Below are 24,765 nucleotides of genomic sequence, written 5' to 3'. Positions count from 1 at the left end.
CATGCATGCATGTAGATGTAGCCGAGAATCTCTGCACGCACGCACGCACCCGCCGGCGGCCGGGCCGGGAGCTCGATCGATCTCACCTTCCTGTAGCATGCACCAGTAGTATCTCTAGCAGCTAGTCTAGTCGATCACCCACCTTTGTAAAGCAGACCAGACCAGACCAGAGCAAAGCAAAGCATGCAGCATATATGCAGTGGTCGTTGTGGTCAGCAAACCAAAGGCTCTCTGTTCGTTTGCTTCTTCGCAATCGCAAAAGGTGATCAGTGTGAGAGCTCTGTTGCTCGAGCAGTTGCCCGTTTGGCCGCCTCTGGCCTTTGGCTGCCATCGTTTTGTTTTACCGTGGATTGTCAGGGATTAATAATTGTTTAGGGATCTAGCTAGGATCTTTCATCACATGTTCACTACAGTAGTCAGTACTATAGGCTTCTATAGCACTAGTTTTAATTTCCCTCCCCTCCTACTAGTACTATTGTACTAACCTCTGCTCTGCAGCTTTACCTGCGTTTTTTTTTCTCTTATTTTTTAGCTAGGGGGGTGATGTAGACTTGTAGAGACAAGCAGTTAGACCTGCAGTGCTTGTCCAGGAATCCTGTTCTGCTTTTCTGCGTCGCTCTGAAAAAAAACGCTATAAAGATCTCGCGCGATCACGTCCGGAACTGTTTACTTCTGGCTCTTCCGTTGTCCTACTACACTCCGCCTAGCTTGTTGTGTTGACAGACACGCGCGGTTACATGATAATATAAAAAATATATACTAGATGGCCCGGGAACTCCTTAAGGCCCAGTTTGTTTGGGCTTCCCATCTGGGCTTTTGAAAAGCCGACACGCCTCCTCACTTTTTACTGCGACAAAACAAAGCCCACACAAGCAACAAAAGCAGGCCGCGGCATGCTTTTTGGGCTTTTGCGGGAAGTAGAACGACGAATCCACTCTCAGGCCACCGTAGGTCCGTATCGCTCCTCTCCGATTCCCGCACCGCGTTCCGCTCCGTACGCATTTCGGCCGTTCCCCAATCTCCTCCCAGCGATTTGCCTTGCCGAGGTCGCCTTGCCTTGCCGCTGTTCCCGAGCGCGACGCCGCGCCGCCCCTGCCCTGCTAGGCTGCTACAGAGGAGGAGAACCCCATATTTTCCCACCCCCCCAATGGCAACGCGCGCGCCGCCGCAGTCTTCTTCGACCGGATCCGTGACGGTGACGATCGACCCGTCCCCCTCGTCGTCGTCCTCCTCCGCCCCGCCCGCGTCGGCGCCGGCCCCGGCCCCGGCTCCTGAGTCGGTGGTGCTGCGCCTCAAGCGCCGGGCCAAGAAGAAGGTGTCGTGGAAGGAGGGGACGGTGGACAACGAGGGCCTCGGCCGCAAGAGCTCTAAGAAGTGCTGCATATTCCACAAGGAGGTCCCCTTCGACGAGGACTGCAGCGACGACGAGGCCCCCGGCGGCGGCGGCGGCCACCGGTGCCCTCGCCCTCATGGTGACGCCGGCGAGGGGACCAGCGGATGCTCGTCTTCTTCCCACGACCATGGCCACCACTGATCTCCGTGCGTGTTACTCGTTCTTCTCTATCCTCCTTAGGTATCGGACCACAATAGATGCTTATATGTTTAATTAATCTGGCATCATGTAATTAGTTGAGTGAAAACACCAAATTCGTGCTCTATGGTTGGGAGACGCATGTTTTTTATGGGTACAATTGTTGTATTGGTGCTTGGCGACCAAACATGGCAATCGTTTTGCTGAATTCAATGTTGACACCTATGTTTTGCTTAATACGATTTGAACTTTGAAGCCTGGTTGTTATTGCTGCCAGTCATTGTGCAGACAATTTTTTTGCTGTAGATCGGAGATTCAATATTTCCGTAGTTTCTGATGCTAACTTCTTATCGTGTAAGCTTCTTTTTATGCATGTTTAATACCCGTGTTATGTCGTTTTGTAATTTATGCAGTTTTCAGACTTAATTGCTGAATTTTAGGCATTATATTACTTAGTACCTGTTTACTGGAGGTGGGGAGCGCAATTTCTACGATTGTTTACCGAGTTGTTCAATGGATTTTTCTGAATTGCATGTAAGAACATTGGTCCAGCATACCCCTAGGCAAAAGCCTGGTTCTGCCACTGCCTTCCATGCCCAGCTTGGTCCCTTTGCCATACCGGCAGAAGGGTTCGTTCACCACACAGACTGAAACACCTGTGATGTGGATTATTTAGGTTCTAATTATTGATCAATAAGGCACAACAATGTGCACAGGTTACTATCGGCTCCCTCAATTCTAAATTATAAGACGTTTTAGTTTTTTAGATACATACTTTTTTTAGGTTACACTATGTCTAGATACGTAGAAAAACAATATATTTAGAAAAGCCAAAAACTTATAATTTGGAACGGAGTGGGTATTTGATATTGGAACTAATTAATTATAGAACATTAGATGGCTATGATATGCTTGCTATTCTATTTCTAGTACTTTTTTTGGTCTAGTACTCCAGTCACTTTTAGTTGGTTAGCAGCAGTACTGTGATATCCTGGACCAAGGCTTAATAGGATTAATAAAATACTTATACCAACATGGTGTATCTTCTATTCCGAAAGCTTATCTTGAAAGAACCTCTGGGTTAAGCGTGTAGTGTGTTTGACCTAGAACAATCTTGTGATGGATGACCGACTGTGAAGTCCTCTCATAGTGCGCACAAAAGACTCGTGTTGGTTTGTGGATGGTCTATGATTCTAGAGGGCTGATAGGAGTAAGTACCGCAGTTCGGGAGTGGACCAAGGTTTTAAAGTCGACTCTAGTCGCCTGAGCACCGATAAGGTGACTAATCGCGATTAGTCATCGATTTGCTCAATTAGTCGAGTCTAGTCGACTCCTAGTCGTCCACCTATAACAAGACCATATGTATATATATCAATATATGAAGTTATAGTAGGACTGCAATACAACAATAACTAGCTGTAGCAGGACAGCAGTACACTGATTCAGTGGGACCCAAGATTTCTTGACTGGGTATGTAAGATCAAGAGATGTCCTAGGGACATTGCCTTAGTGGCCTAGTGGGTCGGGAGGATAGTTGCGGAAGGCAGAAACTAATGGGTCTGATAAGATCGTAGAGGAAGTTTTGAAGAGTAAAGATAGTGTTGCATACATATATATACTATATGCTATTTATATTCTGCAAAACAATGTTGGAAGGGGGGGGCTCTATAGACTACAATTGTTGCGTGATGGAGGGGGCGCAACTGACGCTCGAGCAGAGGGCCGCTGGAGCACAGCAGGGTGACTGGAGAGGAGGGCAGCAGCGATGGAGAAGGTGCGGTGGCGCTGGAGAAGGGTGCACGCGCGACTGTGCACTGCGTAATGAGTGTACCATATTGTTACAAGTAGGGCAAAACAGTGTTTGTGTTGTACAGATGGTGGACTGGCCCATGTAACAGAGACCGGATCAGTGGCCCAAAAACAGGCAAAACTAGTCGACCACTATACCTAGTCGGACGACTAATCGCGATTAGTCAGCGGCTAGGACGACTAATCGCTTCCTAGTCGCTCTAGTCGAGTCGGAGACCCCAATCGAGCTCCCTCTAGCGATAAGTCCGACTAATCGTGACTAATCGCGATTAGTCAGACGACTTTAAAACCTTGGAGTGGGCAAGTTGTTAAAAGTACCGTTTCCATTTATGCTATAGAGTCGTCTATTTTCGCTTTAATATTAACATACTAAGACAATTTTGCCTACAAAACTTTGTTGATTCAATGCCTTATAACCATCCTCTATGCACTTGGCAGAGAAATGGTTGCACAAATCATGCAAAATGGAGGGCAATTTTGTTCATCCATGGGCAACTACTACTCACAGTTACAACTAGGGCTGGACAAAATACCCGTGGTCAGCTCGACTCGGTTCGTTTCAATTTTGTGACGAGCTGAGCTAGCATCTCAGCTCGGTTTGTTAACGAGCCAGCTTGTTAGCTTGAATGAGCTACCATTTGTCAGCAAAACTCAAAGTCTGCACTTCTACTTGATGAACTAACAAGTGATGAACTGTGTTAGTTTGATGTTAAATTGATGTGGTCTGTGATATTGTGAGCATAATTACTCTTTTCTAGTGTCAAATTAGTGTATAATTAACTAATAATTAATTATATTGTTGTATATATATTTGTATATTAGCTTTTGTTCTAGCTCGCGAGCTAAATGAACCAGCTCGAGCTCGCAAACGAGTTGAGCCGAGCTGATTCTCTAGCTCGGTTCCTTAACGAGTCGAGTCGAACCAGCTCGTTACCTTAACGAGCTAGCTTGACTGAGCCGAGCCGAGCTGGCTCAATATCTAGCTCTAGTCACAACCTATGCCATCCTTCTGCCTCGAACATCATTAGAGTCATATGGTGTGATTTCTATGCCATGGCTGGTGTCATACCCATGGGAGAACGGTGTATGTTGTAGCTGTGAAAAGTAGCCGCGCTTCGGATTAAAGCCGTTCGGACTGCTGCAGCTGTAATCTATAGAGACAAAACACTGTAAAAACAGTAGAAGTCGGTACAGATTAAAGCCAAGCGAACAGGCTTGCCTTTCAGGCTCAGTTGTTCACTATCCGTGTGTTTGGATATCGTATAAGCGGAGCCAGGACGGTATGAGTCTAGCTAGTATTAGTGGAACCAGGATAAATTTATACAGATGCTTTTGTTTGGTTATTTGTATCGACTCATGCAGAACAGATACAGACTTTGTTTGGTTGGTTGCACTGAAACATGTCTTATTAGAGAAGAGTATATAAAAAACCTTCAAATATTATGTAGCATGAGTGGTCTAGTTTTGTTCCTAAAAATCTCAAAAACATAAATATAAAATCGGTTGGGTGATCATATTTTTAAATTGCAAGATATAACAAAAAAACTACTTAAAACGGTTTCTCGTGAACTGTGTCGTTGCATACCATGAGCCTGCATGCCGGCGTACGCTCGCTTGGAGCGTTCCTCGCGGGCCTGGCTGCGCCCGTTTTCTTGCATGTGTGGAGCTTGGATGTATAAAGAAGCGAACCAAACAAATACAACTTTACGTATCCGCGGGCGCAACTTCTATGGTCATGCAGTCTACCAATCACGCGGTATGAGCCTAGGTTTAGCAATGATGACTCATTGGCTTCAGATTCACCTGTTTTCCCACCTACCTGCTCAGGAGCCTGTAGTTTCCCTCTCATACTGTTTGTACAGTCATACTACCATAGTTATGTAACAGATTGGGAACTTTGAATTCTAAACTAGAATTCAAGTTTAGTCCACAGATTCAGAATTTTTACACAGTGATCAGACGATGAAAATAATGAGGTTGCCCTCTTGCTCCTCTCCCTCTCTGCATGTCGACCTTATAAAGGTTAATTGCCCTAGTCCTTTGTGTTTGCTGTAGTTCCTGTATGAAAGTTATCTGCACTATACAATGGCACCATCCTGATTTGTGAACTACCATTTTCATCTAATGAAACAATTGTTCGTATGCTTAGCTTTATTAGTTTCAGCACTTCATCTGAAGTAGTTCCTTCACTGTCGTGTAGTGCCAATGCTCCCAGCAGTTGGCCTTGCCCACTTTATATACGGGTACAAAAATGCTTATACATATTTGATAAAATTCTTGGAAGCCCTATGTACCGAATAAGCATTGCTCTCTGTCTCTGAGGAAGTACAAGAGGGCAACTGAACAAAGAGAGAATTGGGACAGACTTGCATCTCCGCATGTAACTACATCAGTCTGTGTTGTGCCCTGGGATTACCCAGTTAAATTAAACTACAAAGCTACAGTCACGAGCTGAAGCTGATTTTGCCTAGTCAATTTTAATTAACAAGGTTATAGGCCGACCAGCTATTTTCTGCATTTTTTTTGTTCCCAATTTGACGGCCTCTGACTGGTAGTTGCTATGTGCAATATATGCTCAGCAAATTGAGTTACTGTGACGATCATTTGTAAATATGTTTCATGCAAAATCTATCTTCCTAGCAACTTCTGCACACTTGTGAAGAGCTATGCTCTTCTCACTTGAATCGCTTAAGGACTTGTTCGGTTAGTTCTCAATCCATGTGGATTGAGTGGGATTGGATGGTTTTAAATCCTAAGCAAGTTAAACTTCTTAATTTTTTTCCAAACTTATCCAATTCATGGGTAACAGGATTAACCGAATAAGGACTAAAGGAACTCTTGAACAATTGTAATTGGCTGCTATATTGCTGAATTTGTGTCCTCTTTTGACCTAGATTCTGCATGATACGACGCCCATCGTGCACGTCAATGCCAAATGCATACCCTAAGCTGTGCCATACGCATAGATTATCACTTAAGGGTAGCTTTTTGGAGAAGAAGATCTCATCAGTGGCAAAGCAAAAGCCAACCACCCCTCCAATAATGGCAAATGATCCCGTCTTTAACAAAAAAAAAAGGTTGCAACTTCTGCTGTTACTTTATTTCTTATTTAGCATAAACGAACAATATGTGCCTCCAAATAAGGCTTGAATTGTTTATTTGTGTAAGAGAATGCAGGCATAAATACAACCAATCACAGAGAGGGGCCCTGGGGATGGTAACAATAACGTTAGATACTTGACGGGCACCTTAAACATTCAAGGATTTCGGAAACTCCTCTCGTAGCACTAAGGACTGCTCCTTCGACACTTGGGCTTGTACAGAAATCTCCACAAATTGCCAAGTTCGTGCTCTTGTCCCAAACGCACTTATCATCTCCACTAATTGCAATGGCTGGGAAGGCAGCACCCCTGCAATTTTACATATTTTATCAAATACCAACAGCAAGGGAGGGGAGGATGCTAGTTAGTTTTTTCAATACAATTAAAGACGACAACCCTACAAGATATGGTTGGAAAGACTGACTGACCATCTGTGAGCTTTCAAAAAAATTGGTCGTGGAATGCTTAATCCAGTCGCCTGGAATTCTCTGAACAATTCCTCTGCCACCTTAGCAAGCGCCTCCGCCGAAGGTTTGCGTGGACCAATATTATTTATTACCTTGGAAGCGTACTCAGTTGTCGAATGCAGCACCCAAGATTGTCTGAACACAAACGAAAATACATCAGGTGAGATTGTGACAGCGGATAACATTACTAATGTGTACACACAAAAGAACAAAAGGCATGCACCTGTTTGGAGGTACGCAAGCACGCCCTGGCTTACTGCTGTTACAGAAGGCCCAGCTCAGAGAATTGGAATTGTTGAAAGAGAAACCATGAACAGGTACCTGGTTATAACGCCATTAGGAAGACAAATAGACATTTTTGCAGGAGGCAGACGAATAAATTCAGAAACCGGTAAATGAAAGTTGCTTATAATATCATTAGGCTAAGGAGCAGCCTCATGCTCATAATTATCATAATGGTAGCTAATATACAGCTTGCTAACTTGAGGATTCTGGGAAACAAATATTTCCTACAATGCTGCATTGTAGTAGCACTTTGGTTTGGTGACTACAGAGTCTCTGAGGTTCTAGCTTATGGTCCATTACTCCATGTGCATGCATTTTGGTGTGCGCTGAGGTTCTAGTTCTACGCACAATGAAAAATGGTGGGCCCATGTGCGTAGTAAATAAGTATGAACTGACTACAGCAACGAAGTCTTTAGTCTAAAGCAATTGGGAAAGCGAGGAACTGTGTGAACGGATATTATTGAAGATTGCACATACCGTAGCCAATGGCTCCGAGAATGCTACCATAAGAGCAAAACATGGACGAACTGGGATATCTTGAAGTGCTGTAGGCAGGCGTGGAAATGACGACAAATCTGAGGAAACATTACCAAGCATTGGTCAAAGCAAGTAAATCTCATGCGCTGCACTTGTATGCAAGATGCTGATGCTCAGTAATTAGTACCAATAGTGATAAGTAACTAACACACGAGTCACGAGTGCAAGTAGTTAGCATCGCCATTTTAAGTGGTCTTACGTTCAATTCAAACATGCTTCTTGTCTCTATGCTAACCGTTGTTTTGCCCTTACTAACAAATACAGACCAAGCAGAAACGAAGCTAAGAAATGAACAGGAGAAAAGCAGGCATTGGCCATTGGCTCTCAAGGTGTCCTGCTACTATGACTGTTCGAATTTCCACAATTTACAAAAACATATACATAAATCTGAACCGGGGACATGAACCGTTGTTTTGAATGGTATTAAGGAAACTAAAGAACAAACCAAGAGGTGGCGGTCTTCCAGTCAACCCAGAAAATGCTGGTGACGCTATGTTCTTATCTGTCGCCACAACATAATCAAAATAGCCTAGATCTTTCCCATCCAGGCTAGCTAGTGACCACGAACTCCGATCTTGAAGCCAATCCATCTTGCCCACAGTGACACCAAATTTGGCCACCACACCTACCAGAAGCAGAAGCAGAGTATGCATGTACATTAAGCATCTGTACAGGCATCTCGGTCTCTGGAACATTATGGCGCTCAGAAAGTTGGAAGTCTAACCATCCTCTAGACAGAGTGATTTGCATATCGAGTTCATGGCTGGCACTCCCACATACTTTTTAGCTGTTCCCTCCTGTAAGAGGTATGAACACATCCCAAGGAAACAAATTGTATTATACGGAGTATTACAAAAACGTCAAATTAAACCTTGCGGTATAATTTCAACATTGGCTCCAGCTAAACTATGTAAATCATGCTTCTTGAAAGTACTCTAACACACCAATGTTAGATTATCTGAGCAACTGATTATCTATGTGGGGCCTTCATGGTAAATGTACCAACCGCCACATCATTTCAGGCTTTTTTTTAAAGAAATGGATAACCCTACGGCAAGGGCTGGGACTGGGATTCAAAGCTCGAACCTTCTCGAAGTCCGTAAATTTTCCGGTGGCCAGATCGAAGCACGCGAACGTTGCCTTCCACTCGGCGACGATCCCCCGCGCCTCCCACCCACCAACGACCCGGGCAACCTCGCCGTTGGTGACGGTGAAGTAGGGCGCACCGTGGTCGAACCGCAGCTCCGAGCCATCCTCCATCACCTCCCTGCGCTCAGCCAAGCCAAGCACCGAGCAGTCAGAGCCGGAGCGACGCGCGCGCAGGGGGCAGCGGGTGAATCGGCCGAGCACCTCCGCTGCGCCATGCGGCCGCCGGCGCCGCGGCCGGAGTCGAAGAGCGTCACGGCCACGCCCCGCGCGGCGAGGAGCGACGCGCACACGGAGCCGGATACTGCGATCGTCGGGAAGAGTAAAGTGAGACTGCAGGCGGCAGCCCGAACGGGGTGGATCGGATCGTTCAGTTATCAGAGGTGCGGTAAGGGGAAGAGAGATGAGGTTGAGAGTTGAGGATGCTTACTTCCGCCTCCGATGACGGCGACATTGGCGGCGGCTGCAGCGGAGCTCATGGCTGAACGCTTCGCGGTGCGATCCGGACTTGGGACTGGGAGCGATTCACCGGAGAGTATACAGAGCGGTGCAGCCGAGGCCGGGAGGCTGGCGGCTTTTTATCGGGATGTTCCCTTTTTATCCCCCAGGCGCGCGGCCAAGACTGGATGGACTGCGGATTGCGCTTCTTTTGTCTCGACGTGGTGCCGCGCGGACCTTTCAAATTTATATCATACACGAAAGTAGTTATCTCTTGTTAAACAAACACGAGTCGTCATGGAGAGGCTTTGCATACCAAATTTATAAGCACGACAACAATGATAGGTGGTCGGTGACGTGAAGGTAACAGTGAATATCTTGGTCGTGGGTGAGGGGAACGATGTAGATCTTTAATGTATGATACGGAAAGTTCATTATGTGGACCAGTGTAGAATAAGGGCTCCTTTGGCAGGGCTCTCGCTTCTCCAAAAACGGCTTTTGCTCTGGCTCACGAGGTGAAGCCACTTCTTTAGATGAGCCAAAGTCATTCTGAAAAATCATTTGGCAAAACGGCTTATAGGTTGTTTTTTAGAAAGACCCTTGTATAGTTTTTCTGAAAAATCTCTCCTGTACGTGGCTAGGGATTGAGGGCAGGACCAAAAAAAATTAATTTGGACTGGTGGGAGGACTATTGTGCAAAAATGACGTGAGCTGAAGCCGGGTGAGCCACTTTTTTTTGGCTCATGCCCTCTAGTTCATTTTGGAAAAGCACTTCACTGGTGAAGCCATTTGAAAAAGAGGTGTTTGGCACAACTTTTGCATGAGTCAGAGCCGAAGCTGAAAAAATAAGCCCTACCAAAGGGGCCCTAAATATAACAGTGCTTCGACAGTGAAGTATTCCCTACGTTCATAAATATATGATATTGTTGATTTTTTTTAAAAAAATTAACCACTCGTCGTATTCAAAAAATAACAAATTATCATTTATTCGTTTTATGATTTGTTTATCATTAAAGGTAGTTTTTTTTAACTTAAAATTTTATATTTTTAATAAATATTTTGAATAAGACGAGTGGTTAAAATTTGAAAAAAAAAATACCTTAGTTTAGATACTCTAGGAATGAGAGAGATTGGAGTGGATCGAGATGTACTGTGAGAGTTTTTGATATATTGAGGATTTAAACAATCTCTAATCCCTCCAAACCATTTTAATCTAAGAATATCCAAACTAGGCCGTTGTTACCAAACTACTGTGTAAATATACTATTAGCAATAACGGTTTTCATAGTAAAATCGCCAGTGTGAATAGACGGGCGGTTCTTTGCTCAGACAGCATATATTTGCAAGTGTAAATGTACTGACGCTTTTTTAGCTCAGGCCACTAGTGATAAGTGTTCTTTATATAAACCGTTGTGAAGAAAATTAACAACACCGTGAAAAATTGTTTCAATAGTAGCGCTTCCACCAAACCCCATGAATCTGAGCAGCCGAGACCTTGATGAGATGTAGCCAGCTCATTCGTCCTCTCTCCTGATGCTACTCTTTCATGGCTGTAAAATCAAAACATGGCTTAAGTGCTTGCTTGGTAGTTAGAGATAAACAAATCGGCAAGTTATAGAGGCGAAGGAGCTTTAGGAATAGAATCAAGAACAAGAGAAGAGATGGGCATGCACATTCTAGCTGGATAAGGTTGTTCAAACGATGAGGTCGATTGCATATTTTGATTTTTAGTTTTTTAGGCTTTTTGATCATGCACATATACATATAAACACACGATGATTATTTCTTTCTTTTTTTTTTAATTTTACACGTGGTCAATCTATACCCCTATTGAGTTCAGATCGTAGGCCGTTTCTTTCGACCTTTGATGTGACACGGAACCAAGACGGGCATGTCAATTTTCACGGTTTGTCGGTCTCCAGGCGATGATACATCCATTCCCATCGCTCTACGATGTAGCTTTTAGCTATGCCGGAGTATGTATGCATTTGTATTCACATTAGGGCCTGTTTGTTTGGTCTGAATTGGTCTGAATTAGAATTTGATTCTAGGACAAACCTGTTTGGCTGCATCTGAAATTGGAAATCAACATTCCACTCACTTTCCTAACCTGAATCTGAAGCTCACGAGAGATTCCTACCTCCTGAAGACGGAAAATGATTCCTCTCCTCCACCTGACGCCTCGTCCGTCTGTCCTGACTGGTTCTGCACCCCTTCAGAAGAGGCAGCGGAGGTGTACGACATCGCTGCGATCAAGTTCCGCGAGCTCAACGCCGTCACCAACTTCGACATGAGCCGCTACGACGTGGAGAGCATCCTCAGCAGCGACCTCCCCGTTGTGGGCGGAGCCACCGGGCGCGCCGCCAAGTTCCCGTTGGACTCGCTGCAGCCGGGGAGCGCTGCCGCGATGATGCTCGCTGGGGCTGCTGCCGCTTCGCAGGCCACTATGCCACCGTCCGAGAAGGACTACTGGTCTCTGCCCGCCCTGCACTACCAGCAGCAGCAGGAGCGGCAGTTCCCTGCTTCTGCTTACGAGGCTTACGGCTCCGGTGGCGTGAACGTGGACTTCACGATGGGCACCAGCAGCGGCAGCTATCTGAAATCAGGTGGTAGGCCTAGGAAGAAGCTATCTCTTCGGGATGGAGTAGGTGCGCTGGCAAGCTAGCTAGCTGAAATCAGGTGGTAGGCCTAGAAAGAAGCTAGGACTGACATCGAACTGATCACAATTTTGGCTGCTATATACCGAAATTAATCTGGAAGTTGATGATAAACTAGAGACATGGATTGGTTGGTTGCGTATTGGTAGCAGTTCTCTCTAATCTTGATGATGATGTGGTTACTTCCCTCTAAATATGTAAATTCCATATATAATTATCGAAACAAGATATTGAATTTGATTCATGGAAAAGAATTCCATTAACATCCAAACAAAAAAAATGAATTGAATCAAATTCTAAGCTATTACTTTCTTTAGGGCAATTGGGGCCTTACTCGAAGGTCATAGCCACCAACATGCTCCATATACGTTCCTAGTCTTGAGCAGCCGTGTTCTTGATAAAATGTAGCAACAAAAGAGATCTCTAACCGCCAGATTGGATGACCGCACCCACGTGTACAATCTCACGTGAGCCTGACCGACCGCGTACGATCGTTTTAGGCGTACGTGTGGATGCAACCAACATAACTTTTTTTTTGCGTCTGTCCATACAACCCGCGCTTCACACGTGCATGCAACCAAACACAAACTCAGATAAAATCAACGCACGTGGTGATGCGGGACGGGACGGTGCAGCTAACCGATCACCATGGTACATCTTGTATCCACTCTCCCGATGCCCCACTTTCCTAGATGAATTGTAGATGTCGCACGCGTGCCACATTCAAAGAGCGAACAACCGAAATGTTTGGGTAGTTAGAAATAAAGAAATGTGGTGAGCAAGTGTGGAGGAATGGGCATAATCGTGGCATCATGAAGGCTAGAAGTAGCTAGTTTTATATAGACCTTATATGGTCAAAGTGAACCTCAGTACACGGTTTATAAATCAGTTGTACTGTCTAGTAGGAGTAGGATAGAGGCTACCGCTACAAATTTATAGTTCTTTCTCACACTTCAATTGAAATGTGCAAGACGAAGGCCCAAGCATATAGACAGTCATCCCGTCCATGACACGCGCTTGCTTCCATCTCCTGATAAGGTGATACTATCTTTTTCTAATGCGATATGCTAATGTGATATCCAACTAAGACAGTAAGACCTGAGTTTATCATCTGTAGTTGATGAATACTCCTGAGAGAAATGTGAACAATAGTCCAAGCGTGCCTACTAATCTATCTTTTTTTTTGTAATTAAACAGCTACTAATCGGTCTTCAATATCTCTTATCTCCTACTTAGAAAAATATGTATATCCACTATTTGTAGTATTAATCTGGTGTGCCCACAACGTATTTGTAAAAAAAAAAGACAAATCATTGTTTATAAGTAAATCAGTTCATTGCTTCACACTGAAAGGTACCGTGCTTCTAAAAGTGACAGACCATAGTTTTTGTGCGTGAAGTGGTTCATGGCTTCACCCCGAAAGATGTAAATGTTTTTCTTAGTGCCTGAATATAATTATTTTATCACGTGTTAGCCTGATAGTAATTAATTAGAGTTTTTGCTCCAACAATTATTTTTTTGTTAAGTTGTTTACATTTTCATAGTTGTAAAGTTCTATCCCTTGCCGTTAATGTATCAAGCAGTCTTGCATGTTACCAATAGTTTCCATACGGTCCGAGAGTGGCTGCACCGTGCTGTCCATCGTCAAGCAGGGGATCTCATGGTCGTCGCCAACGTCAGCGACTCTTGGATTGTTCTGGACACTGCATCCGACGACGGCGTCATCACGCCGTCCAGCTCATCGTCCACCTGAACCAAACCGTGTGACATACTCTACAATGATGAGACCATGCAAATTATGGCATATATCGAAGCCTGTATGATACTGATAGTTGCAATTTAGTGATGAAACAACTAGATTAAAATAACAAAATTTATGTATGACCAAAATCACAAATAAATTATGAAACATTTTATCATAACATTATAACACACATTTTATATATAAGTTATCATGCTATTATATGTTGCCGTTGCGACGCATCGGTACTCACATATTTAACTTTTACGACTAGATCTTAGAAACTCATTGGTCAAACCGTAGGTTCCTATTTTTGCAATTTTTCAGTTCCAACGTATAGTTTTAAATTTTCGAATATTTTTAAGCAAAGATGAAAAGCCACTCTCGTCCCTGGTGGAGTCGACCGATCGAGCTAGATCTCCAGGACTCACCTCCCCAACCGTTTGCCTCCGTCTCGCGTGACTTCATTCCCAGCGGCCGGCGGCGACCTCCACGTGGTGCCATTCGCCGGCAACGAGCACCCGCCCACCAGGTACGCACTTGCCTTTCATTCCCGCTGTGCGGAAGCGGAACCGACCACCGCAAACCCTAAGGTAAGCTATTTGCATCTGGATCTGACCCAATTATCACGCACGCATGTGTTACGCCCACGCAGGATCCAGGTTTGTGCTGCGAGAGGGCCTATCCATTCACCATGGTAAGTTCCCCCTTCTCCCCCGTGATCTTATGGTCTGAGCCCTTGTGTTTGCGCCAGGCGCGGCTGTTCGTGCGGGTTCCTGTGGATGGCGGTCACGATCTAGCACTTCGCTGCATCTTGATTGAAATCTGAAGCCTTTTCTGCGCGATTTTGTAGATTAATTTCGTGCTCCTGATCAGCCGCCAGGGCAAGGTGAGGCTCACCAAGTGGTATTCTCCTTACACCCAGAAAGAGAGGACCAAGGTCAGTACCCTACACTGCTCTGTGTGATAACTCGTGTAATTCAGTTCCGGGGTTGCTTTATTCATCAGTGGCAGAGTGGCAGTGGGTGCTAATTTCTGCAGTAGTTAAGGCTATGCATGCTAGTTTGTGTCAGGACTTTGCAGTCATGACTTTTGTTCCCAACAAATCGATGAACATTAGAAGTGAATGAATAGTTGCCGTTTTGTAACAAGTTTGACGTACACGGTTGCCAACTTCCAAAGCTATATCTTGATCCAGCATACATGTTTCTGTATAGATTGTGATGAATGTTTTTTTTTGTTATGTAAACTTGAATATGTGTTAATTCTTGTTGTTTTCCCTCTTGTTGTATTTGGTATACATTCATCTGAACAAATTCCCATTTCTCCTACTCGTTGCCCCCTTCCTTGTTTATTCCTCTAATGTGTTGCTGCCTTGCTGGGTAACAAGTGAGTGCGGCCCCATGTATTTTCTCATCAATTTGATGAATTCGTACAGAACTTACTTTAGTACAATAGACTGTTGGAAGGGAGTTCCTGTCTTCCATCAAATATTATGCTTTTTACTGGGGTACCTGGTTAAAAGTACCCATGGATGTTTTGTTTCTTTCAAACTTTAATAGCTTCATATAATTCCCAAAAAACAAGTTTTCTAGCGGTATCTATTAAATAACCTTTCTTTGTGAGGCGTATTGCCGCATGCTTGTTTATTAAGTTTGCTACTCATGTTCAAAAAGGTCATTCGCGAACTCAGTGGACTCATTCTTACACGAGGGCCCAAACTCTGCAATTTTGTTGAGTGGAGAGGTTACAAGGTCGTATACCGGAGGTATGGCTCAGTGCTGTTGAGTTCTACTGTTCGGTTTGTATTTTCTGCTGCTTTTACAATATCTTCTTGCTAACTATCGATGCGTCTTTATAACAACATATGGTGGTTAGGTATGCTAGCCTGTATTTCTGCATGTGCATTGATGCCGAGGACAATGAGCTTGAAGTCCTTGAGATCATCCATCATTTCGTCGAGATACTGGACCGCTATTTTGGCAGTGTGAGTGTTTTAGTATTCAATTTCATAATTAAAGATTCATGCTTTCATGTCATCGTTTTGACTGTTTTCTCTACAAATTCTTTAGGTATGTGAGTTGGATTTGATATTCAATTTTCATAAGGTAAACTCATGCTAACCAACTCTTTGGACATGTGGGATTGGACTTAGTCATTGGAAACTTTGTGCTAGCTTCTGATCATGCTTATGGGTGTGTAGCCATGTTCATGGGTCCCAGTTTTCCATTTATGCAGGCCTACTACATACTGGATGAGATTCTCATCGCTGGTGAACTTCAAGAATCTAGCAAGAAGAATGTTGCAAGACTTATTGCTGCACAGGTATGCAAATGCAATCCTCACATTTGGCTAACCTGTATTATTACATTTTATTGAAATTCAATAATTTTCACAATTAATCAGGACTGTACAACGTGTAGCATGAGATTTTGTTTGCTTGTTGTGTGTTGCTGTGGTTTAGTTCTTTTATTACCCTGTGATACAGTAGAGTATTCTTAAGTAGTATTCAAACACCTTTGCTGTGCCTACTAACTTCCCATTTCCTGTTACCTATTGAAGTAAAACCTGTGCTTGGATTTAAGGCAGAAAACCTGCGTCATTCCCTATATGTACTCTGGATAGAATGTTGTACTTTATGAATTAACCGTGAAGTGCATGATCTTTTTTTTATCCGAACAAAATTCTTTCTGAAATATGAATTGTGCAGGATTCATTGGTCGAGGCTGCTAAAGAGGAAGCCAGCTCCATAAGTAACATCATTGCTCAGGCTACAAAATGAAGTTCTTCATGCCTGCCCCCCCTTCCCTCTATCTTGTTATTGTTGTAAAAGCAACTGTAATGCACTGGACTGTGAGTCCATTTGCTCTGCTCATGTTTATGGATTTCAAGACTCCAGGTTATTTAGAATGAGCGTGATGTGTAAACTACATTGCATGTGTTCCCGTTGCAAGTAAAATCATGACCTCGTTGATTGTCTGTTGTGTTCTCCAATCTCTGAAAATCGCTGCAAGTTGTCAGTGTTGTGATGCCCTCCTACAGTCCTACTTATTTGCAAATCTGGGGTTGAATCACTCTGTTCTTTTTCTTCCCTTGTCATTTTTGTTATTATCTTCTCTGGCAATGAAAAACATTGTTGATTCCTGTCATGTACAATTAACAACTGGACTGATTCTTTCTATTGTCGTTTGCTCTATCAGTCTGGTCTACATACAGGATCCCATTCTGTCCTGTAGTTTACCATCGGCTTGAATCAACATCACCCTATGTAGTCTTGCACAATAAGCGCCATGGAAACGAATGAGGCGGAGAGGATCAACATGTTTAGCAGGAGCGGCTTGGCTGTGTATCAGATCGTCACATTGCACATGCGTTGGCGATCCCCTCCTGCGTGACCAGTGCAAAGCCACCTTCCACCATACTAGGGACGATTAGACTGAGGCCATGGCTGCTGCCATCGACGTCCTGCTCATGGTCGACGAAGATTGACACCTTCCCTTTGTCGGTAGCCTGAATTCCTAATGAATTTGTTTCTTTATGCTTGTTTCTGGCCTCCGTAAGGAGAGCTAGTGTACTATGTATTATATTTCTCTTCTTAATATAATTAAAGGCGCAGTTTCCTGCGCTTTCGAGAGAAAAAAAAGATCGACACCTTCCCTTGTCCATCGCCAGGTGCTCTGCAACCGATCTGTGGCTGGGGCTGAGTTCGTAGGATGTGGAGCCGGGAGCATCGTTGGATCATGAAAGGAGGCACTGGATTTGAAGTGCTCACATGAATATCTAGCCATTGTAAGCACATGATACGTTGCCTGGAAAATAATCACTGTTGTGCTTTGTGTGAAACAAATGTTAGACAGAGCAACACCGCATTCCTACTGTCACAAGGTTTGTGGTTTTGTCGCACTTTGGAGTGGTTGTCAGAAGCTACATGCGTCTAAATGGAAGGAGGAAGCTGAACTGGAATCCTGGTCTGTCCAAGCAATCGGTGGGCGATGCAAGGTGGGTCATAGTCATAGCCTGGCAATTATGATCCTTTGGTGTTTATGGAAGCAAAGGAACAAGCACATATAAAAGTTGTTTGGTGAACTCTCATTATGATAAATCAAAGTCGGGCAACCAAATCTTTCAAAAAAAATATCATTTAAAACGAACTCAGCTTTCTCTGTGTATATATGCATGCATCTCGTCTTGCTCCTATTTGGGTTCTAATATATATCACACATGTGCCTGACCAAAGCTACTCATCTTACATTTTTTTGACTGTCTACTCATCTAACATGAAAACAAAGTGATGTATTTGCTCAAGGGAATTGCAAAAGAATTTTGTAATGGAAGGCATCAGGATAACTTTCATGAGATAGGTAACCTATCTATGCAGTGATTGAATTCATTACTCTGGGTGGTGTGAACTTACATCATGTAGCATACGGCAATGTGGCTGAAGTGCAAAAAAGAGGAAAGATTGTATGAGAAAAACCGATATGTGTTACTGATGCATTTGTAGGCTGCTAGTACCAGAGGCGCAGGCGCCAGGATCCAGCAAAAGGAGCAGCAGAAGCAAGCAAGGAAAGTGATCAAAAAAGTGGCTAGCAATTGGGTTAGTAGGCAAGCTTTTATTGCAGGGAGATATGCATTAGTTTGTTTCCAGAATAAAGGATATGCATTAGTTCACTTCCAGATTCAGTTATTTAGTTCCTTTTAAAGAGGTCGCCTCATACTATAAAGGCAGACCCGTAGTTGTATTAAGATCATCGAGGAATAAAGTCTCCCTGCAGTTGGGCGGGACTATCTCGGTCATCGTGGCTCGGCAAGCTACCAGCCGCGGTGACGACGTCCGCCTACCTAGCCACAGTTCTTACCCTCTCAGATCTGTTCCTGGTTCTAGCCTCCTCCTCCTCTCACCTCTACGGTCACCAAAGAGACCCTCCAGAGGGGGTCGCATCAATATGCAAAAAATTGGTGTTTCATAGAAAAGAAATGGGGACACAATAGTGTAGCACTAGTCTTCAGGTTCTTTCATCGATGTGCATATGGGTCTAAACTCTAAACTAGCATTTGCATTTTGCAGGATCAGCGACGTGGTTGCACAACAATGGATGAACGAACTTAGTCTTCGAAGCCATGATATGGATTATCTTTTCATCGGGTAATTCTAAGATGGTCTTGATTGGGTACTGTCTGTCGTGCTTATGGGCTTCTTTTTGATCAACTTGAAGGCTGAAAAGAACCACCTGACGCTACGTATCGGATATGTGAAACGCAGATACAGGGACATTTATAGCTTTTATTAACATTTGAACCCTACAAAACCTTGTAACCTATCAAAATCTTGGTTTCGACATTAGACTCCACACTCAAAGACTAACCAGCGCGCACGTCAAGATCTATGTCCATCTTTGTTCTTACCACACGATCATCTTGTATGCCTGATGTCTCTCATTGTGTCTAAACAAGCGTTGTAGTGGGTTTGTTTCAGTAAAGCCCTTAAGCCTACTCTTTTCTCCTTCTTGAGTGTGTCAACGTGGGGAGGGACGAGGGAATGAGATGTTCATGTTGTACAAAGAAGGAAGATGAAAAAGGCACAGACTTGAGGCAACATCTGCTACTATTGCCACCAATTTGTAAGTCTATTAAGATTTGACATCTTGGCCCACACGTCAATGATTCATAGTAACTTGCAGTAATTGACGTGTGGTCCAGGGTGTAACACCTCTGGTGTTACGACAACTAAAATCTTGGCATGTCATCATATGCATTTGTATTAACTTGCTTGATATACCTAGAATGCATTCACTAGGTCAAAATTCAAACTAAATGTGGTGTGTTGTGTTGTTGTGAGCAAGAGAAGTTTGAGAGTTTAGTGTGAAATCAAGTAGAAGCAAGCCACTCCTAAGCTAAAGATTTTTTTGGCCATGAGACCTAAATACCAAAGTTGGGTCTTAGAGTGAGGAGCAACTTTGCTTTTAAGTGATGAATCAAATTGGTGAGATCATTTAAGAAAAGGACCACACTTGAAGCCATAAACTAGCCCCAAAAGTGAAATTCAAGTTCTAAAAAGAGTTTGTCAAAAGTCAAAATACCAAAGTTATATAGCTTGGAAAATTGAACAACTTTCATGTGTTGAGATTTACATGTTGTGTAGAAAAGTTTGGAGTAATTTGCAAAAGTTCATATTTGGGACAGTTTGGATTCAGCTAAAAACAGTTTTGTTTACCTGTTTTTGGACTCCTGTAACTTTTAATCCACGGACATTTTGAAAAAGGTTGCTATAGAAAACTTGTAGAATAACTATAGTAGAACAACTTTTAGTAAGTGTAATATCCCTGAAACTATATGAAACTAGGATAAAAAGAGGTCCCAAAATGGAGCTGACTGATTTCTAAAGTTTCAGACCAGGAACAGTAACTGAAACTGAGTTTCAGTGTTATGAGTGCAGTTTTGGAGCTTAATTGTGGCTAATCCATGAAGTTTTGAGCTGTGGTCTCTATAGAGGAATTTAAGACTATATGATGGTGAACAACTCTTCTTAAGTATGTTGGCTTGGTTCTGTATAAAAAGTGGAGTAAAGTTGGTTCCAAAATCAACTGTCAGGTTGATTAGTGACTGAATTTTTATTCAGGTCTGAAAACTGAATTGCAGCAGGTTGCTCAGTTTGGAGCTCTCCTGTGGTCAACGCATAAGGTTTTGGGATAGGAATTATATAGAAAAGTGTAAGACCACAGTATGGTGAACAAGTTTTATGTGAAGAGTTGGTATTGCTACTGTATATAATTGGGAGAAAAGTGTGTTGCAAAACTCCATGTCAGGTTGAGTGTGGGGCTGTTTCAGTTAAGCTGAAACTGGCTGTTTTAGTATTTTTACTCTACTTTGGTGCACCATAACAATTGTTCTGTGTGGTTTCAGCCTAGGGGTTCTATACCAAAGTGATAGATATATATTTAGAGAGTAACTTTGGTTAAGGAAGGTGGGTCTGTTGTTGAGGGAAATTGTGAGATACAAGAGCTTCAACAGGGAGGTGTGCAGTTGGGACAGAAATGGCTGATTCAGTTAAATTCAGAATTGGACAAAGTGATATTTGTGTCCTGTGCTTGTGTGCCAGCGAGGTGTGAGTGCTTGTAAGCCACGTGGGTAAGTTGGTCTTCAAGTCGATGTTAACCCTCTCCCAGCCACCAACTTTGCTCTGCCCTTGTGCTGTGCGTGCCATCTCCCTTGTTTGGTGACCGCGTCGGCTAGTTTTCACCCTCACCGTGGCCAGGGCGTCTCAAGGAGTTGCTTGCTCGTGTGATGCTTGTTCCCTACTCTCTTTAGGTCAGTGAAGCTCTTCGAGTTGTCCGTTCTATTTCTACCGTTGTTGGTTGCTCAGAACGTGGTCACGCTGCTTGCTGTAGTTCGGGGGTCACTTTGGTGCCATCACCGTTGTCTGCGTTGCACCGCCTTGGCCGATCCGGCGCCGGCTCGCCGGTGTTCCCGTGCGGCCGTGTCGTGGACCGGAGTTTGTGAAAGAAGGGAAGATGTAGGGCTTAGTCGTTATGTCATATGTGAGCGTGAGGAGCCAACAGTGGATCGATCCGGTGTTGGATTGTTCAGGACGCGGAGGTCCTCTGCGCAAAAGCGCCAGTACGGGCGAGGGCTCTCGGTCGTGGGCTAGATCTGCCTGGTACTGGGCCGCCGTGCGATAGCTTATAAATTAAGCTAAAATTGTAGAAAAATTCTAAAATAGTGGGACAAATTTTATTAGATGTCTAAAATCATAAGCTCTCTGGTAAAAATAGTTTTAGAATTTTTAGGGCAGTTAACCATTTTAAAGTGATTTAAGAGTGCTCGTAGAAGGCTTATTTGAATTTTAGTAATAAAAGTTGCGCACCAAAAATTATGAATTTTTTTGGAGAGACTTGTTACTAGAATATCAGTCCTTGGTTAAAGTTTTGAGGCTGATTGGAAGCAAATTGCTTAGGAAGCCTTGTATGGTTCATTATAAGAAAGATAAATCCTTAATTAAGTCATAAATGGAGTGCTTGGTTTTTGAGGCAAGGTTCCTTAGTGGGGTTGGGATCTTGGTTGTGGTATTAGAGTGTTTAGCTCTCTTGTGGTTTTGTTAGTTCTTGTGTACACCTTTAGAGAGGTGTAGTCTTGTATTGCTTTATAGTATTTTCTTTGCAAATTGCATAAGTATAAGCATTCATTTTTCACATGATTTCATGTAGAACACCAAGAAGAAATGGTCTTTGAAGAAGGAGCCTGCTCTCCAGTGCTGTTGATCCAGTAGTTGGTTCCATCTAACTGGTTATCGTGATAGAAGATCTGGAATCTCCTCCTGTAATAAGGCAAGCCCCGGTGCATTTGCCCCTCATTGTTTTAAAATTTTTATCACCTTATATGATGCATTAGGTGATAGGAGTTATGTGATCAACCGTTGATGCATTATCATTCCTTGAAAAATTGGTTACCATACGTCACCATACCTTGTTACCCGTTTTATCAAAACTAGTGATGCTTAGCCCTCCTTATAGATTAAGGAAAAATGAATTTTGCTCTCTGAATCATGTTTTTATAAAGAAAATGAGCTTGGGATGATGAAGGCATCAATTTGCGATGATGAATTCATCATTCAGGCATGGTACCTCTATCAGGTACCAAGTTTTGAGAAATAGTATAATTAAACTTGAGGCCAGGCGGTTGACTTACACGAGTAAGGAGTCTCTGTATAGTGTCTCCGTTTGAGTCGGTTAAGGACCGTACCGTTGACTGGCCTGTTGTGGTTGAGACTGTGCAACTACCCACATGCTTCGGTAAGCCTGAACACGGCTATTCCTTACATAAAAAGATAACCAAGATAATCGCGCACTGGGCGTGGGAGATGGTGGGAGTAGCAGGTATCATCCTAGCAAGAGGCTGGATGGTAGCAGGGGCGGACCTACATAGGTCCGAGTGAGGGCCTATGCCCCCACTCATTTCTCCTTTGCAAGTAGTAGAGTCTAAATTTTCACCATTAAGTCCCATGCTCAGCGTCGTTTAGATGCCCCTGCTCTAGTATTTTGGTGCCTATCTTTGCAAGTATGCCCATACTCTCATTTTATCCTAGGTCCACCCTTGCTGGTAGGGTAATGTACTCCCGGTAGCGCGAACCAGTTCATGTAGTGCATGATCCGTGGGAATGGTTGACTCATCCCGATGACCATCATCGTAGTAACAATTATAACTAAGATCTGATAAAAGTAATCTAGTATAGGCCAAGTGAATGATCTAGATTAGTGGAATCTAGATTCAGGTAATGACCTACTTGTGAAGTAAAACTTGGCTTAAGGATCAATTATTAGTAAGCTTTTCTACAAAAAAAGTCCTTGAAAATTGATGAGCTTTATCTTGCTTCCCAAAATATAGCATATCATTGAGAGTCTTTTCTTTAGTTGGGTAAGTTTTACTAAGTAATTGTCTACTCAGGGTTTTATTCCCTATGTTGTTGCAGGAAAAATTCTGAATATCTTAGCTTTACTAGTTGTTTTTTGTGGAGGCCTTGGAGATTTTAATGCTTATATGTAAGCACTCTTTAGGAAAAGCTTTACCTTTCTAAGTGTTGTATTAAGTTATGCACTTTGAGTATTATCAGGACTTGTAATAAATACAACACTTTCTATATCGTAAAACTAGAGTTTTGGGAATGAAAATTATGTTTCGTAAAAGTCTTCCGCTCTATCTCCGGCGTAAGTTTATCAAATATTGATTACTGTAATATACACGTTTATAGGAGATCCTTGGGAATGATGAGTTCGAGCTGATGAACTCGATAGCCTTGTTAAGTTACCACCGTGCACATGTATAGACATCTGAGACCAATATGAGAAATGTTGGTGCATGTGGGCCCGATAACTTAGGAGGTCTGTCACACATGGTGTCATTGAAAGGCTTATGAGTTGGGTGTCAATTTCAAAACCTCTCGTTCCAAATGCTCCAGCAATAATGGAAGAATAAAGCACTAGAAGTGTTGTGCTGGTATCTTCATTGGACAGCGGATCGACTTAACAGAGAAGCTACTTTATGAGATGTCAATGGAACGCTAGTGTCATGGACGTGGAACTCAACGCATTCTCGCATTAACTAGTAGTCCTCATATTTTTTTTCAAGTAAAGCAGGGGAGTCCCATTTTGTCCTTGCTTAATTTACTTGCTACTATTGCATCCCTCACTCCTGGTGAATCCCTCTACCCGTATTTAACATGGAAGCAGTTTCTCTGCACTAGCTATCAACGTGAGTGATGCACCATGAATCCATGCCACAGGATCCTAGTTCTGAGAACATTTTACTCCTTTACACTACTTGTTAGTGGCTCGATCAGCTGGATTGATGACAACTCTGTACCTATGGTCTCTTCTTGCTCCTCCTGATTTTATATATTCAGCGAACGTACGGTAGTGCAGACTTGTGAGGGTAAGAGATGGGAAAAAAGGATCAAGAAGAGATCACAGGGGGATGCTCATGTTAGATGAAAATGGTGAAGACACCGGGCATCTGCTAGGTTGCTACCAATCTGTCCTTGCGCAGCAGCTACATATAGCCGCGCACACCATTTGCAGCCTTAGGAGGGAGGGCGACGCCAAGGATTGAAAGCTGATATCATTGTGGAGTTGTGGTGCTTTGAGTCAATGGTGTAAGGGAAGTTCAAAGTGGGATCTCTGATTTGTCGTTAGCATACACAAGCCCATATTAATAATGCCATCTTGATGTCCTTAATCTGGTTCCACCCGCTGCATTAAGAATTACCAAATCAAGCCCAAAATAAAGTAGAGGTAAGCTGAAGATACAGGACAAACATAAATATAATAAAATAACCCCCACACATGTGGTGGTGCTGGTGGTGTGTGGAGATATAGAACAAGCATAAATAACAACAAAAATAAATTGCGTACATGTATCCCTATTTATGTTGAGACCATAGAATTTAGTGTAAATATAATAATAAGACAATAATTAAATGGCATATATGAAGATCCAACGACAATAAGTCTGTTGACAAGAGTATATGAACATTATATTTTGCTGGGTGTGCATCAAACTA

The 24,765-nt window shown here is 43.2% G+C and overlaps 3 protein-coding genes and 1 long non-coding RNA gene across 5 annotated transcripts; 3 read left to right on the top strand and 1 right to left on the bottom strand.

Annotated features, from left to right (window-relative positions):
• The first annotated feature begins 915 nt into the window (after positions 1 to 915).
• On the top strand, positions 916 to 1,789 carry LOC103644132 (protein phosphatase 1 regulatory subunit INH3). Its single transcript, XM_020546988.3, has one exon. The coding sequence runs from the start codon at positions 1,148 to 1,150 to the stop codon at positions 1,532 to 1,534; it is 387 nt and encodes a 128-aa protein (XP_020402577.1). The 5' UTR covers positions 916 to 1,147; the 3' UTR covers positions 1,535 to 1,789.
• Positions 1,790 to 6,412: 4,623 nt separating this feature from the next.
• Positions 6,413 to 9,443, bottom strand: LOC100283467 (deoxyribodipyrimidine photolyase). Of its 2 annotated transcripts, NM_001375356.1 has the most exons (9): positions 9,307 to 9,439; positions 9,081 to 9,180; positions 8,817 to 8,997; positions 8,455 to 8,527; positions 8,176 to 8,355; positions 7,671 to 7,768; positions 7,132 to 7,229; positions 6,870 to 7,043; positions 6,418 to 6,750 (listed from the first exon to the last, which is right to left on the bottom strand). In NM_001375356.1, the coding sequence occupies exons 1-9, from the start codon at positions 9,353 to 9,355 to the stop codon at positions 6,570 to 6,572; spliced, it is 1,134 nt and encodes a 377-aa protein (NP_001362285.1). In that variant the 5' UTR covers positions 9,356 to 9,439; the 3' UTR covers positions 6,418 to 6,569. The 2 variants fall into 2 exon arrangements, with proteins under 2 accessions (XP_008677434.1, NP_001362285.1); XM_008679212.4 differs by lacking the exon at positions 9,081 to 9,180 and having other exon boundaries at positions 6,413 to 6,750; positions 9,307 to 9,443.
• A 4,672-nt stretch (positions 9,444 to 14,115) lies between these two features.
• On the top strand, positions 14,116 to 16,691 carry LOC100281970 (AP-1 complex subunit sigma-2). Its single transcript, NM_001154887.2, has 8 exons — positions 14,116 to 14,244; positions 14,368 to 14,409; positions 14,566 to 14,652; positions 15,389 to 15,480; positions 15,591 to 15,699; positions 15,785 to 15,820; positions 15,951 to 16,037; positions 16,423 to 16,691. Exons 2-8 carry the CDS (start codon positions 14,407 to 14,409, stop codon positions 16,492 to 16,494), a joined length of 486 nt encoding a protein of 161 aa, NP_001148359.2. The 5' UTR covers positions 14,116 to 14,244; positions 14,368 to 14,406; the 3' UTR covers positions 16,495 to 16,691.
• A 4,125-nt stretch (positions 16,692 to 20,816) lies between these two features.
• On the top strand, positions 20,817 to 22,143 carry LOC103644131 (uncharacterized). Its single transcript, XR_561492.2, has 2 exons — positions 20,817 to 21,020; positions 21,917 to 22,143. It is a non-coding gene; the product is annotated as an uncharacterized lncRNA (long non-coding RNA).
• The last annotated feature ends 2,622 nt before the right edge of the window (positions 22,144 to 24,765 follow it).

The sequence above is a fragment of the Zea mays genome, chromosome 1, assembly GCF_902167145.1.
Source record: "Zea mays cultivar B73 chromosome 1, Zm-B73-REFERENCE-NAM-5.0, whole genome shotgun sequence".
In the NCBI taxonomy this organism is placed as follows: Eukaryota; Viridiplantae; Streptophyta; class Magnoliopsida; order Poales; family Poaceae; genus Zea; species Zea mays.
This window is presented reverse-complemented; position numbering and strand designations above follow the sequence as displayed.